At 34.7% G+C, this 17,358-nt stretch overlaps 1 protein-coding gene across 4 annotated transcripts in view; it reads left to right on the forward strand.

Moving 5' to 3' along the window:
* Positions 1-11,394, forward strand: part of CCSER2 (coiled-coil serine rich protein 2) — a 261,285-nt gene extending 249,891 nt beyond the window's left edge. For 2 of the 4 annotated variants that reach the window (XM_053692037.1, XM_053692036.1), the window contains exon 12: positions 9,977-10,210. In XM_053692037.1, coding sequence (XP_053548012.1) covers positions 9,977-10,071 — 95 coding nt within the window. In that variant the 3' untranslated portion in view covers positions 10,072-10,210. Of the gene's footprint in view, positions 1-9,976 lie in introns of all 4 variants that reach the window. The other 2 variants (XM_053692035.1, XM_053692034.1) reach the window with 1 other exon arrangement.
* The last annotated feature ends 5,964 nt before the right edge of the window (positions 11,395-17,358 follow it).

A 17,358-nucleotide genomic window follows, 5' to 3' on the forward strand; every position in this document is an offset into this window, starting at 1 on the left:
GGGCCTGGAGATGGGTTTGTAAGTCAGTACTTTGAAGGGTCAGATTTCTGCTCTGTCTATTCTTCTGTATAAACGTCTGGCAGTTCTGGATGTTCAGTCTTTTGTTCAAGCCTTGATCAGAATCAGGCCTGTGTTTAAATCTGTTGCTCCTCCCTGGAGTCTTAACCTTGTTCTTAGAGTTTTGCAGCAAGCTCCGTTTGAGCTGATGCATTCTGTTAGTATTAAATTACTATCTTGGAAGGTTTTGTTTCTTCTTGCTATTTCTTCTGCTCACAGAGTTTCCGAACTTCCGGCTCTGCAGTGTGATTCCCCTTACCTTATTTTTCATGCTGATAAGGCAGTTCTTCATACTAAGCTGGGGTTTCTCCCTAAGGTAGTGTCAGATCGCAATATTAATCCGGAAATTTTTGTTCCTCCTTTTTGTCCTAACCCTTTTCCCCAGAAGGAATGCATTTTGCATAACTTGGATGTTATGTGTTCTCTTAAATTTCACCTTCAAGCAACTAAAGATTTTCAGCAGACTTCTGCCCTGTTTGTTGTTTTCTCTGGTAAGTGTAGGGATCTGAAGGCCACTTCTATCTCTCTTTCTCTCTGGTTGAGAAGCGTTATCCGGTTAGCTTATGAGACAGCTAGACAGCAGCCTCCTGAGAGAATTACGGCTCATTCCACTAGAGCTGTTTCATCTTCATAGGCTTTCAAAAATGAAGCTTCTGTGGAGCAAATCTGTAAGGCAGCCACTTGGTCCTCTTTACATCCTTTTTCCAAATTCTACAAATTTAATACTTTTGCCTCAGCTGAGGCTTCTTTTGAGAGAAAGGTTCTTCAAGCTGTGGTGCCTTCAGTTTAGGTCCGCCTGTCTTGTTCTCCCTCCCTATTCATTCTGTATCCTCTAGCTTGGGCCGAATGACTGGGGGTTATGGGTAAGGGAAGTGATACTTAACAGCTTTGCTGGAGTGCTCTTTGCTGCCACCTGCTGGTCAGTAATGGATATCCAACTAGTAATTAGAATGTTTTGTGGACTCTCTATGCCCCGGAAATAAATAAATTTATCAAGTAAGCATAAATTTTGTTTTTTCCGTACATCTCCTCAGCATTGTAAGAATTGCTGTGTTTTTCATGTCCTAAAGATCGGAATGAAACTAACATAGTACTTTGACATGAGCAACATGTTTGTACCCCATATTTAAAGGGGAAGACAAGTCAAACTTAAAGGGACACTCAAGTCAAAATTAAACTTTCATGATTCAGATAGACCAGCAATTTTAAACAACTTTACAATTTACTTCCATTAACAAAATGTGCTAAGGTTTTTTTTTTATATTTACACGTTTTGAGTCACCAGCTCCTACTGAGCATGTGCAAGAATTAACAGAATATACGTATATGCATTTGTGATTAGCAGATGGCTGTCACATGATACAGACGAAGTGGAAATAGACATAACTGAAATTTGTCAGAAAAATATCTACTACTTATTTGAAGTTTAGAATAAGGGGCCGATTTATCAAAGTGCAGCGGGCATGATCCACTGTATCGGATCATGTCCGCCGCACGTCGATCAATGCTGCCCCCCTGCAGATTCGTGGCCAATCGGACGCTAGCAGGGGGTGTTAATCAATCCGATCTGGCTGATTTCTGTCCGCCGCCTCAGAAGTGGCGGATGAGTTAAGGAGCAGCGGTCTAAAGGCAGCTGCTTCTTAACTCCTGTTTCCGGCGAGCCTGAAGGCTCGCTCGGAAACAGGTATAAACGGCCCCATTCGGGCCGTGATAAATCGCCCCCTAAGTGCTAGTGCATTGTCTTTTTATCATGTATTTGTTGTTAATGCAAATCTACTGCATTTACTGGTCCTTTAACCCCTTCATGCCATTATTATATTTATAATTCATGGCATGTGAGATAGCTGCAGCAAAAACTGTAAAAAATATGTGTAATTTAGCATCGGTTTTAGTAAATAATAATAAAAATACTGTCTTTACTGTATTCACCTTACAAAATTGTCATCAAGGGTGAAATAGGGCCATACAGGATTTTAGGGGTTATAATATAGTTTAGAGAGGCCCCATTGTTCAGTACAGAAATAAAAGCACTTTTTTTTTTCTTGCAGGGTGTTCAATGTTACCACAGTGATCACCTGACTATACTGTTACCACAGTGATTACCTGACTATACTGTTACCACAGTGATCACCTGACTATACTGTTACCACAGTGATCACCTGACTATACTGTTACCACAGTGATCACCTGACTATACTGTTACCACAGTGATCACCTGACTATACTGTTACCACAGTGATCACCTGACTATACTGTTACCACAGTGATCACCTGGCTATACTGTTACCACAGTTATCACCTGGCTATACTGTTACCACAGTGATCACCTGACTATACTGTTACCACAGTGATCACCTGACTATACTGTTACCACATGCAATGGTAGATGAATACAGCACTTAGTGTAAAGGTGGTGCACGGTGTGGGAGGTAGCTGCAATCGCCTCTGTGATAATGCATTCGTAGTAACACCAGCACCAATATCTTAAGTTCCAATATTTTTATTAGAGGTTACATAAAAAGCAACGTTTCGTGGTGAACCCACTTAATCATGCTACTTGTATCACATTGTTTCAAACAATTTATATCTTTCTTTGGCGCCAACTGGCTTCAATTTTGGCAATTTTACACCCTCTAGTGGATACCAATAGTAATGTGTATACAAAAATGTTAAAAACAAATGTATATGACTAAACAGATTATATATGGCAATTATAAATGTACAAGTACTTTAACATTACTGTGCATACTTATATTATCACAAATATTTAACATACTTATATTGATTTTTCAATTTTAATATCTTATTATAATTTAATCTCAAATATTGTAAACACATAGGTAAAGTATCTTTGTTGTTTTTGACTTATCATATAAAGAAAATTTCTATACCAAGAAATCTTTTCATATAGCGAACTCTTATCATATAGTGAATTTTAATTCTGCATATAGTTATAATTTGAATGGTAATAATGTTAAAGTTATAATTTCATGGTTTAAGGGAATTTCTTTAAGAGAAACAATTAAGATCAAAATCCCTGTTCAACCCCCTGGGAATAAGAGTATCCAATTGATATATCCATCTCATCTCTTGTTGTTGGAGGATTTTTTCTCTATTAGTCCCATTGCGCTGAACAGGGATGTGTTGTATGATCTGCCAGCGTAGCTGGCTTACACTATGTCCTTTTTCTAAAAAGTGTTTGGAAAGGGGTGCCTCCAAATTCTTTTTCCTTATGTTTGACCTATGCTGACTCAATCTATCCTTTACTTTCTGTGTGGTCTCTCCTAAGTAATACATAGAACATGGGCATTTTATGAGATAGACTACGTAACTAGTGTCACAAGTGTAAAATCCCCTGATGTTGTAACGTCTGCCATTATGTGGATGATAGAAGTTTGGACCTTTTATAACTGAATTACAACTAACACATCCTAGGCAGGGGTAACAGCCATTCCTCTTTGCTTGCATGTATGTTTGTGTATCTTTTCTCTCTGATCCCACATCACTTCTTACAAGGTGGTCCCGGATATTCTTTACCCTCCTATATGCCATTAAGGGGTAATCCCTAAACTGTTCAATACTAGGGTTACAATCCTTAAGTATATGCCAATGCTTTTTTATGGCTTTTGCTACAGCTTGGCTATGTGGGCTATGTTGAGACACAAATACTAGTCTATCTTGTTCTTTAGTTTTTTCTTTAGGTGCCCTAGGTGTAGTGATATCTTTAATTGTTTCACTCAACAATTGTGTAGGATATCCTCTCTGTTTAAATTTGTTTGACATTTCCAACAGCCTTCTATCCTTCACTTCTGGTGTACTTACTATTCTCTGTACCCTTAATAATTGACTCCTGGGTAATGAGTTGATAAGGCCTTTTGGATGGAAGCTGTTATATTCCAATAAGGTGTTCCTATCGGTCTCTTTTGAAAAGATATCTATGTCTAGTCTGTTGTGTCCTTTAGTAATCTTAGTGTCAAGAAATGTTATACTCTCTTCACTATATGTCAAGGAAAATTGTAAGCCCCTTACCATAGTATTAAGTTCTCTTGTGAATTCTTCTAGTTCTCCAATGCTGCCCCACCACACGCCAAACACATCATCTATATAGCGCCACCATACTGTGCCATACTGTCTAAATAGATGATTTTCATAAACTTGGCGCTCTTCAAACTCATTCATATAGAGGTTGGCGTATGATGGGGCAACATTGGAGCCCATGGCTGTACCCCTTATCTGTATGTACCAGTCATCCTGGAAAAGAAAGAAATTCCAGTATAGTACCAGACGCAGTAAATTTTCCAAAAAACAACATTGTATTTGTGAATAGCCACCACTGACCATCAGCACTTTTCTTATAATTGCAATACCTGTTTCATGACTTATAGAGGTATATAAACTCTTAACATCCATTGTGTAAAGTATATATCTATCAGACTGCAATTCTAAAGATTTTATTTTATCCAAAAAATGACCTGTGTCTTTCAGATAACTGGCCATTTTTACCACTTCTGGTTGTAGCAATTTATCTAGGTACATTGCTATATTGGTATATACTGAACCTACACATGACACAATAGGCCTGCCTGGTGGTCTAGTGGGGTCTTTATGGATTTTGGGGACCGTATAGAAAATAGGTATTTTTGGGTCCTCTACCTGCAAATAATTAGCCAATTTCTTATCAATTATTAACTGATTTTCTGCCCATTTCACAATATGGTTGATTTCTTTTTGTATTGCACCAAGGGGGTTGTTAGATATTACCTATTTTCTATACGGTCCCCAAAATCCATAAAGACCCCACTAGACCACCAGGCAGGCCTATTGTGTCATGTGTAGGTTCAGTATATACCAATATAGCAATGTACCTAGATAAATTGCTACAACCAGAAGTGGTAAAAATGGCCAGTTATCTGAAAGACACAGGTCATTTTTTGGATAAAATAAAATCTTTAGAATTGCAGTCTGATAGATATATACTTTACACAATGGATGTTAAGAGTTTATATACCTCTATAAGTCATGAAACAGGTATTGCAATTATAAGAAAAGTGCTGATGGTCAGTGGTGGCTATTCACAAATACAATGTTGTTTTTTGGAAAATTTACTGCGTCTGGTACTATACTGGAATTTCTTTCTTTTCCAGGATGACTGGTACATACAGATAAGGGGTACAGCCATGGGCTCCAATGTTGCCCCATCATACGCCAACCTCTATATGAATGAGTTTGAAGAGCGCCAAGTTTATGAAAATCATCTATTTAGACAGTATGGCACAGTATGGTGGCGCTATATAGATGATGTGTTTGGCGTGTGGTGGGGCAGCATTGGAGAACTAGAAGAATTCACAAGAGAACTTAATACTATGGTAAGGGGCTTACAATTTTCCTTGACATATAGTGAAGAGAGTATAACATTTCTTGACACTAAGATTACTAAAGGACACAACAGACTAGACATAGATATCTTTTCAAAAGAGACCGATAGGAACACCTTATTGGAATATAACAGCTTCCATCCAAAAGGCCTTATCAACTCATTACCCAGGAGTCAATTATTAAGGGTACAGAGAATAGTAAGTACACCAGAAGTGAAGGATAGAAGGCTGTTGGAAATGTCAAACAAATTTAAACAGAGAGGATATCCTACACAATTGTTGAGTGAAACAATTAAAGATATCACTACACCTAGGGCACCTAAAGAAAAAACTAAAGAACAAGATAGACTAGTATTTGTGTCTCAACATAGCCCACATAGCCAAGCTGTAGCAAAAGCCATAAAAAAGCATTGGCATATACTTAAGGATTGTAACCCTAGTATTGAACAGTTTAGGGATTACCCCTTAATGGCATATAGGAGGGTAAAGAATATCCGGGACCACCTTGTAAGAAGTGATGTGGGATCAGAGAGAAAAGATACACAAACATACATGCAAGCAAAGAGGAATGGCTGTTACCCCTGCCTAGGATGTGTTAGTTGTAATTCAGTTATAAAAGGTCCAAACTTCTATCATCCACATAATGGCAGACGTTACAACATCAGGGGATTTTACACTTGTGACACTAGTTACGTAGTCTATCTCATAAAATGCCCATGTTCTATGTATTACTTAGGAGAGACCACACAGAAAGTAAAGGATAGATTGAGTCAGCATAGGTCAAACATAAGGAAAAAGAATTTGGAGGCACCCCTTTCCAAACACTTTTTAGAAAAAGGACATAGTGTAAGCCAGCTACGCTGGCAGATCATACAACACATCCCTGTTCAGCGCAATGGGACTAATAGAGAAAAAATCCTCCAACAACAAGAGATGAGATGGATATATCAATTGGATACTCTTATTCCCAGGGGGTTGAACAGGGATTTTGATCTTAATTGTTTCTCTTAAAGAAATTCCCTTAAACCATGAAATTATAACTTTAACATTATTACCATTCAAATTATAACTATATGCAGAATTAAAATTCACTATATGATAAGAGTTCGCTATATGAAAAGATTTCTTGGTATAGAAATTTTCTTTATATGATAAGTCAAAAACAACAAAGATACTTTACCTATGTGTTTACAATATTTGAGATTAAATTATAATAAGATATTAAAATTGAAAAATCAATATAAGTATGTTAAATATTTGTGATAATATAAGTATGCACAGTAATGTTAAAGTACTTGTACATTTATAATTGCCATATATAATCTGTTTAGTCATATACATTTGTTTTTAACATTTTTGTATACACATTACTATTGGTAACCACTAGAGGGTGTAAAATTGCCAAAATTGAAGCCAGTTGGCGCCAAAGAAAGATATAAATTGTTTGAAACAATGTGATACAAGTAGCATGATTAAGTGGGTTCACCACGAAACGTTGCTTTTTATGTAACCTCTAATAAAAATATTGGAACTTAAGATATTGGTGCTGGTGTTACTACGAATGCATTATACTGTTACCACAGTGATCACCTGACTATACTGTTACCACAGTGATCACCTGACTATACTGTTACCACAGTGATCACCTGACTATACTGTTACCACAGTGATCACCTGACTATACTGTTACCACAGTGATCACCTGACTATACTGTTACCACAGTGATCACCTGACTATACTGTTACCACAGTGATCACCTGACTATACTGTTACCACAGTGATCACCTGACTATACTGTTACCACAGTGATCACCTGACTATACTGTTACCACAGTGATCACCTGACTATAAAGACAAAATGTATATATATTTTTAGGAGGGGGACCTATCTACTAGCAAAAAATAGAAGTGAATTGTATTTTTTTTAATTGTATGCTCTATCTGCATCATGAATTTTTTTTATCTTCATGTCCCTTTGAAGCTGACAGTAGGGTCAGATCTGATGAGTTTGGTTTCTGAGAAATGTTCTCAACACCTTGAGAAGTTTATATAAAATGTTGTGTAATAAAACTTTGCAGTATACTTTCATTGTTTATTTTTCCCCTTTTCATGTAATTTAGCTCTGAAAATTGAGGATTTTTTTATTTCTCAGAATTTGAAATGCTAACCCTGGTACATATACATCACTAATTGGCATTTTTACAGATAACCACTGCAAAGCAATGCATTCTATACTAACTGTATTACAGTGATTAGCCTTGTTGCCTGCAGACTAAATCTCAGATTGGTTCTTCCAAATAAGGCAAATGGTGGGTGGAGTTTGGTTATTGAAAAACAGTTGCAGTAAAAATTTGAATTTGTTTTAAAAATGTTTAAACCTGGCTTACTTGTTATTCTGTAGCAGAGAAGTGTTATAGTAGGTCAGTAAATAAGTACTGTTTAGGCACACATGGTTGTTGTTTTTTTGCACTTCTTAAAGGGATAGTCTAGTTAAACTTAAACTTTAATGATTCTGGAAGAGCAGCAATTTTAAGCAACTTTGTAATTTACTCCTATTATCACATTTTGTTCGTTCTCTTGGTATCTTTATTTTAAAAAGCTGGAATGTAAGCATAGGAGCTGGCCCACTTTTGTTTCAGCACCTGGGTAGCGCTTGCTGATTGGATGGCTGCATTAGAAACACCAATCGGCAAGTGCTACCCAGATGCTGAACCAAAAATGGGATGGCTCCTATGCTATAGAGACCAAAGAAAAATAGACAATGGGAGGCAATTAGATAGTTGCTTAAAATTGCATGATCAATCTGAATCATATAAGTTTAATTTTGACTGAACTATCCCTTTTAAATACAGGAAACTACTTTGATGCTTCCATGTTAGAATCTTGATCACATTGATATAAAATTCTATTTTTTAAGGGACAAGACATTGAGGGGTTAGCTGTAATTTGCTATTCCCTTCCCTTTAGCACATACTAAAGATTTATTTTTGTTTCTTTAAAAAAATGTTTTTTGTTGTGTGCAATAAAAATGTTTACACATATCCTCTATAACGAGTCTTCCCCTCTGCTATTTTATGTCTTTATTTTAAAGGAGCCTAATGATCAAAACTGAATGCAATATATATATATATATATATATATATATATTATTATTATTATTATTATTATTATTATTATTATTATTATTATTATTATTATTATATTTTTTTTTTTATAAATGTATTGGCAAATTACTTTTAGGAAAAGTATCATATGCTGCACGTGCACAGAGAGTGAGCAGTGGCATATTAAATCATCACTGACACTATACACATCAGAGTGTTTGATTGCTGGCCATGTGCATATGCTTTTGAAACAGTCATCAGTTTTATTTAATACATTTTTGTTAATACAAATATATTGCTAAAAAAATTCAAATTCACTCATGCTCATTTCAGTTTTGACCATTATATTCCTTTAAAGGGACATTCCAGATAAATTTGTAATGCATGGGTGCATTTCAGTTTTGAACAGAAGCAGTTTTGCAATATACATGTATTGGCAAAAATGCTTCTAGTAAAATCTATAGCTTTTTCAAAAGTGTATTAAAGTATGCTCTGTGCAACAGTATTTTAAACACAGTGCTTGCTCATAGAGCCTAAGGTGATTGTATAATCTATTAATTTGTTAATTGCTAGACATGTGTATTCATCCATTTCGGGCTCATGCTAATGCCGAAGATGATCACCACAAACCTATTTTCGAAGTCGGATACAGAACACAAATATATGTGCAAATCCAGATCAGCCCAAAATAAAAGAAATGCACATGTCTGTTAATTACTGACATGATACAAGACCGACTGGCTCTCTGAGCAGCTGCAGTAGTTAAAATGCTGGTGCACTGAGACTATCCAGCTATGCTTCACATGCACGTGCAGAGAAAAATGTTGATTCTAAAACTGTGGTAACTTTTGCATTTTGCCAATGCAGGTATATTGCAAATATGTTTCTATTCAAAGATGTAATTCATCTATGTACATTTTAATTTTGACTGGAACGTCCCTTTAAGCTCAAGGGCAAAAGCAAATCAAATTCTATACTGTCTGAGACAGAGCGCTCAGACAGAAGTGCACTCCTTTAACTGCTTGCCATATGGGCACAGCAAAGGGCAAGTGTGCTTTTTTGTTGTGCATTTAAGGTATCCCCAATGAGACTATTTGCATATTCACAGTAGAGTGTCACTACTGTGACACGCAGCCTAGGAAGTGCATTTTTGGTGCTGTATTGACTGTATCTCGTGCACAGATAAAATGTATATTATTTTTTATTTTTTTTTACTGTGTTTCATCGTATCACCTTATGATAAAATAAGAAACTGTAGTAAAATGTTTCAAGTAGGAAATAAGTATTGATATCTAAGATTATTTTATTTTAATTCATTTTATTTTTGCGTGTGTAAAATTATAATTTGTGATATAGTTTTTTTCCTCCAGATCCATTTTTAATATTTAACCATTGTATGTTTTTTAATTTTTTTAAATGTGTGTTTATTTCCTGTACAGCTTCCAATACTACAGTATTCCAACAACATCCTCAATTTTACAGACCACAGCTCGGGAAGATTAGTAACACCTTTACATATCGAGGACCTAAGTGAATTTGGGCCTCAGTGCCCATCTTTATGCCACTTGGAAGAAAATGATGCCAACTTCTCCCAAATACCTGAGCTGAGTGATTTATTGACTAAGCAGTTAAAAATACAAGATCCAGAAGACAACTTTGAGGAGATTAAGAAATTAGAAGATGAGACAAATGAAAGAGAACATGTTAATGGAGATTTAGAACCTCAAAACGTCCCTTCAGCCCTCCTGGTAACTGTAACTGGTGAAACAAAAAATGACCTACGATCTAAATTAACAGTTAAAACATCAACCAATCAGATTTCTAGGCCAAAGACTTTACAGCTGTGTAGGCCCAAAATTCAAAACACTTCTACTTATCATAAACCAACAAACTCTTCAATTGCTCAGAATACAATTCCTACAGTCAAGGAACCTCAAGCGCAGACAAAGACTTCTTGTTGTTTGCCCCAACTATCAAACGGTTCTCAATCTGTGGTACAAAAGAAAAGCCAGCCACAATCACAGAAAGATTGTTCAGTAAGTCAGCCAAGCACATATGTAGCATCAAGTAGTATCTCAGGCTCATCACAAACATTGTGTGCTCCTAAGGATCAAACCTTGTCATCACTAAGTAAGCATAACCGACGACTGCCAAATCTGCTACCACCTTCTACTGGAAGCTCCAAGGTACAGTCAATAGGAAGTCTCCCACCTCAGCAGGTACCAACAGCTGACACATCAAGGCAGACAAATAGGCAAAGCCCAAAAACCTCCATGCTTAGACCTCCAAGTAATTTTGCTTCTAAACTTAAGAAACCAAGTAGTCCTAAGACTGAAACCATGCAGCCAATAGCATCAAACGAACCACCTAAAACACAATTAAGATCACCTTCTGTCCTCCGACCAGCTTCCAATAAAAAAGAAGTTTCCCAAGAAGCTGGTGAGAGCTCTGGCCTGAAGCGGCAATCCCGTCTCCCTCAACCAAAGACACATTGAGAAAGCAAAAACACATAATGTGCATTAAAAGATTCCTTCTCTTTTTTATTTGTTTGCAGCTAGGCATCCAACAGTCAAGAGCTTTAATGCAAAATCACCAGTGTTATTTTCCAATTCAATAGAACATTATATTTTGTTGATAACAGCTTGTTTATATAAAGTTATTTTTCAACTGTAAGAAAGGTTTCAGTCCATCCTGGGGACTCATGAAGTTATGTTCTGATCACTACTCAATAATATTTGCAGTTAGTCAAAGAATTTTCAGTCCATGATGCATCATCTTTATTGTCCATCTCATATAATTTTGTATTGTCTTATACCCAGATAATTTATAAAGTTCTTGCTTATTTTTTGTAAAAAGATTTGAAAATTGTAAATTGTGATATTTAGTCAAAATTGTACAGCTTTCCTTTAGTTGATCCCACTAATTTATTTAATATCTACTGAAAAATCTATATTCATTCTTTCCACAATTTCTTTTTTATCGCTTATAAAAAAAAATGTAAGTGCTGCCCTACCTTGACAGTTTTCTGTTATAGTATGAAATTATATATATATATATATATATATATATATATATATATATATATATATATATTTCTGAGATACTTATATACCACATAATTTATATAATGCTGCCATTTATAAGCTGTTTTGCAAAAAAAAAAAACTATGCAAGTTTATGTACCTATTATGTAGATGTATTTATTTAAGAAATTAGGAACAGCTTTTAACATAAAAAAATAATTTTGTTTTGCATTTTCCATGTCACTTTATCTAAAGTTTTTATATTTTATGTGTCCATGGTATTTTTGTTTAAATATAGTAGTTTTTATTAGGCAAAAACACTAAATACTGAATTTACATATTTTAAGGCCTAATAGGAAATTAGCAATAAGTAAAATTACATTTTTTCCAGCACTGATAGATAAGTGGCTTTAAAAAATATAAAATAAAGCCGTTAGGACCAAAATAGTTTATACATTTCCCGATGCCAACACCAGGCCATACACAGTACGTTTTGGTACAACATGAAATGAACGGTTATTTTTCTAGTGGTTTTGTGTCTGTTATACTGTTAGGCACATAAGTGAGAAAAAGGAAACCTAGAATTACTTTTTCTGTTTTTAACAATTATTTAAGTATAGCTATTTCTGGACATTGAGTATGTTAAATGTGTACAGTAATTTATTTAATATGATTGATATCAGAAAGTTAAAGAAAGTTGTTTTAATATAAATACACTCTTGTATATATATATTTAAGTTAAACTGACATTCTTATATAAATTAAAATTATATGTAGGCCCAGCCCAATGCTTTATGCAAGTTTCTAATGTAAATATATTGGTGTGTCTAGTTTTTTATTCTATAATTAAGACGTACTTCATGCCAATCTCAGAGATAGTGAGATGCTGATTGGTTCGCACATGCGCTTGAGTTACAGGAAGGTGTGTACACAATACGCATGCACTTATAGGCTTCTCTGTAGCTTTGGTGCACATAAAAATATATCTGAGTAAAGTTAAGCAAGAATTTAGGTGATATTTGTGTCCCCTGCAAATGTTGGAACCAAGGTGAATTATTTCAAGTAGAGTAATATAAATGTTTGTCACCTCATCAGACTGTGGAACACTTTCACCATATAACTGCACATAATCATGAGACTTCCTCACAATATTAGTTCACATCACATATATCTCTTACCTTGGGCTAATAAGAACACAGAACAGCATAACTTAACATGTCTTATTTATTCCTGAACAAGTTTGTAGTAACTAATGTTCCATATGATCTCATACAGCATTCTGTCATTTCAACACAGCAGAGTGATGTTTAATTGCACAACCTCTGTATAACCCACAAATAGGGCTACTGCTATATTAACCACAAAGGCGCTTTAGAGGCTTGGGCAGGGAATCATTGAAATGCATGAGCTCACTTGACTATATGACCGACAGTTAATCAGTTAACTAGACGATCTTTAAAGACATATAAGCTTGTGTTGCATGGCTTTATTAATCACTGTTTCAAATATATTTTTGGATTGGAAAAAATCTCCTTTTTTATTTTTCATGTTTATAAACGAGTTGTTTGAGATTCACTGTAAAGTTCTGTTGTCATCCGTACCAGCCGTATACAATTGTCAATCTTCTTATTCTTCCCAGTGGTCTCAGTTCTCAAATGCTAGAAACTTCTCATAAAAACATATGCCCTATCTCCTCTGTCAGTTAACCCCTTATGTGCTCTCTTCCAAAGATTCCAGGTTACATCACTTTTGATGTGGATCCATTATGTGGGTTAAAATGATACCGGTTGCCTATCATCACTCCATACACAAACAGGGGCATTATTCCATGTGTATCATTACCATTTCTTGCTAGTTGTCCTAAAGGGAGTTCATACAATCACATAATATTTCAAAGTATGTAGAAAATGTATCTTTATTCATATTGCAGGTCCTTGTATGTATCATACCTGCAAAAAAACGTCATACTAAATAAGAATAATTTTGAAAACCATAGTTTTGAGATATAGCACAACACATGATACTGTAGTGATTGGATTTTAAACGCTTGTCTTTTGCAATAACTTGTCTCCAATTTTAAATTATTTTAGCTTTTTTAATATGCTGGTTAATTGTTTTGATAACAGAAAAAACATTGTTGCATTAAGAAGCAATGTACTTGAGTCCTTCCTGACATTCAAGAAGTTAAATATTTTTTGTTAAATGCCCACACTGTGATTTTATGAACCAATAGCGCGTAACTATTACATATACTCCTGCAATGTTTTGCACAAACTGATCCACAGTTCCCACTTATCACTGCTTGATTATTGATAAATAACAAAGCACATCATTTGATAAATATACTGTGGTTTTATATGTCTTCATTTTGTTAACTTTATTTAATCTGGTCAACCCTTAAAAAAATAAACAAAAGCAGTATAGTTAAACGTTCAGCGCAGTATACTTGGTTTTAATACCAATCTGGATGCACTAAAAACACAGGGAAATGCAGCACACTTGAATAGAGCCTTGGTAAGTTAACTTTGAGATTGTTCATATATGTGAAAAAAAGTGAGTCATATAGAGGTATCTGGTAGCAAAAAAAGAAATATGTTAGATATGGCACTTAAATTGAAAGATGTGATTCTTGCAAAGATAAATGTTGACCATAAAGCTACACTGTGCTTAACAAATAAATAATTCTGTCATCTTTTTGAAATAATATCTAAACATTCTTTTCTTTTTCCATGAAAAAATGTTAAGTAAAACCTATTTAATGGGACAGTTTTTCTTTAAAGTTTGGAACTAATGCCGTTCTTTAAAAAACGCAATTGATCTTTTTTTTTTCTTCAAATAATCATTTTTTTCCTCAATAATACTTTTTGAAAATGAAGCATTTTCCAAGCCCCCTGTTAGGCTTATTACACGAGACCTATAATGTTCTCTACCTAGGTAGAGAATTGGCATTGTGCAAGGGTACTAATCAGTCTGCACTTCTGACATCACCATTTGTCACACACAGAGCTGCGCAGTGTATCACAGGTAGTTAAAGTACAGGACGGCTCAGTTGCATCAGTAAGTAAAATTGTGCCAGTGGGTAGATTGATGCTATTAAAGGGATATAAAACCCAATTTTTTTCTTTTATGATTCCAATAGAGCATACATTTTTAAACATTTTTGAAATTTACTTTTATTATCAAATTTGCTTTATTTTCTTGGTATCGTTAATTGAAGGAGCAGCAATGCACTACTGGGAGCTACCTGAACAGATAGGTAAGCTAATAAAAAGAGACATATATGTTCAGCAACCAATAAGCAGCTAGATCCCACTCCTGAGCCTGCCTAGATATGCTTTTCAACAAAGTATATCAGCAGAGTTAAGCAAATTAGATAATAAAAGTAAATTAGAAATTTGCTTAAAATTGTATGTTGTATCTGAATCCTGAATTCTTGGATTTTATGTCTCTTTAAGTCATTTAGAAATAAGCGTAGGAATTTTCTATAAACATATTTTGAAACAAATACAGCATTTTCAGGTGTGTGTTTTCCACTGGTGCTCATTAGTTGATAGATACTTCTTGTACTTATCGGCCAATAAGTGTTAACAGGAAGTGCCTATTGGCTAATGAGCATTAAAAGGAAGCGCACGGCCGTTACTGCTGGATTCATTTGAATTTATATTTAAACAGATTGTGCTTCACGTTTTTTGTTTTCTTTCTGACAAAAAGAACATTTTAGTGTTTAAAAACTGCTCTTTTGTATGAATGGTAGAAATGTTTTAAGTACAATGTCCCTTAAAGGAGTATATACCAGCCTTCTTAAAGGTGAACGTTTGTCAAGCACCATAGCTTTTTTTTTATTCTTCTATGTTTTGTTACTTAGGGCTACAGTATTAATGTACAGATAATTTAATGTAAATGTTCTAATGACATCCTGCTATGTACAGTGTAGTTTTATGATTAATTCCCTCTAGCGTTTTTCAGCTTTTCCCTCAGTTCATGACTATACAGCTGGGTTTTCTACCATTAATATATAGTTGCAGGTGTCCATTTTAAAGACCTCAATTATTTTGATGTAAAGTTTATTCTTAATTTTTTTTTTTTAAAGAAAATATAAAAAGTTATTGTTTTAAAAATACTGAATAAGTACATTTTAGTCATTGTCAAAATCTACAGAATGTTTACAAATTGAGGTTGTAATGAGTTTTTAAAAGCTCTTGCACAATCGTTAATGGAGCGGTTTATGGACGATAACATTTTCATTTTAGACAAGTAGTTTGAGTTTTTAGACTGTAAAGTCATCTTGCACGGTCAATATAGCTGAGTTTTTCTCTACTGAGAGTCTGCTCAGTTCAGTAATGTTGCTGTGCTAATATGCACTTATTGTGAACTTTTCTCCCTATTTTCACTATTCTTAAAGGGATAGTCTAGTCAAAATTAAACTTTCATGATTCAGATACAGCATGCAATTTTAAACAACTTTCTAATTTACTCCTATTATTAATTTTTCTTTGCTCTCTTAGTATTTTTATTTGAATGTAAGCTTAGTAGGCAGCCCATTTTTGGTTAAGCACCTGGGTAGCACTTGCTGATTAGTGTCTAAATGTAGCCAACCAATTTGCAAGCGCTACCCAGGTTCTGAACCAAAAATGGGCCGGCTTCTAAGCTTACATTCTTGCTTATTCAAATAAAAATATGAAGAGAACAAAATTTTTTTGATAATAGCAGTAAATTAGAAAGTTGCTTAAAAATGCGGCTCTGTCTGAATGATGAAAGTTTAATTTTGATTAGACTATCCCTTTAAGGTATGGTAGCTATTACTCTTACAATGTGTGGCATTGGGTAGCCTTTCCCACTTGTCATTAAAAAGAGTGCAGTGTGTAGTCTTTATTATTTGTATAACATAAAATACTACAAAAGCAACACTGTATTGAGCAAATTAAGTAGCTCAGGTAGTTTTACAATGTGTAGCACTTGAATGGACAATGCCCCAAGATGAATATTCTTTTTTGACATCTCCCATCACGTAATTAACATTAAAGTGTCTGAATAAAAAAACATATTTTTAAGAATGCTATAACCCAAACGACATGGTTTATGTAGTAAATTCAAAGCATGAGCAAAGTTACAGTCACTTCCATGTGTAATTCCGATTCTAACAGGCAAAGGAGAAGCTTTTTTTGACAAGATGTAGAGAGCAATTGGAAATAGCCTAATATCATTTGTTTGCCCTATTCTTCTTTAATACATTTACATAATGAAGGCATTTTGCCGTCCTAAGTTGTTTTTATGATGTTATTTTTTTGTTTGAGAGGGAAGGCAGTAACAGCAAAAGATCAATAAATATAATTTAATATTTTACATGCCAGCTCATTTTAGCTATGTGCTGATATTTACATTCTAAAAGGTGTTGAAGATTGTTCCGAATGAATAGCAATCGGCTGTAGAACGTATGTATAAAGAATGCTACACAGAACTATGATGGATAAAATACACATTAACAATAGGGTGGGAGGGCTCTTTGACATCTGTCTGCATTTTGGATCAATATTTTATAATGCCTTCAAGCAGTTCACATTAAGTTAGCATAATTAGAGTGATAATCCCATATACACATGCAAAATACTAATTTGGTAATGTTTTTAAAGACTTCTGCCTTATTAACTGTGTATGTTGCAGTGTAGACATTAATTGATGTCACACACATGACAAAAAAACTAAAATAACAGGTTTAAAAGCGATGCATAAGCAGTAAGGTCTCCATTTGGATGGCTGTTACATCTTGTATCAGGATAGTATATTTGGGAAATAACCGA

The sequence above is a fragment of the Bombina bombina genome, chromosome 9, assembly GCF_027579735.1.
Source record: "Bombina bombina isolate aBomBom1 chromosome 9, aBomBom1.pri, whole genome shotgun sequence".
Lineage (NCBI taxonomy): Eukaryota > Metazoa > Chordata > Amphibia > Anura > Bombinatoridae > Bombina > Bombina bombina.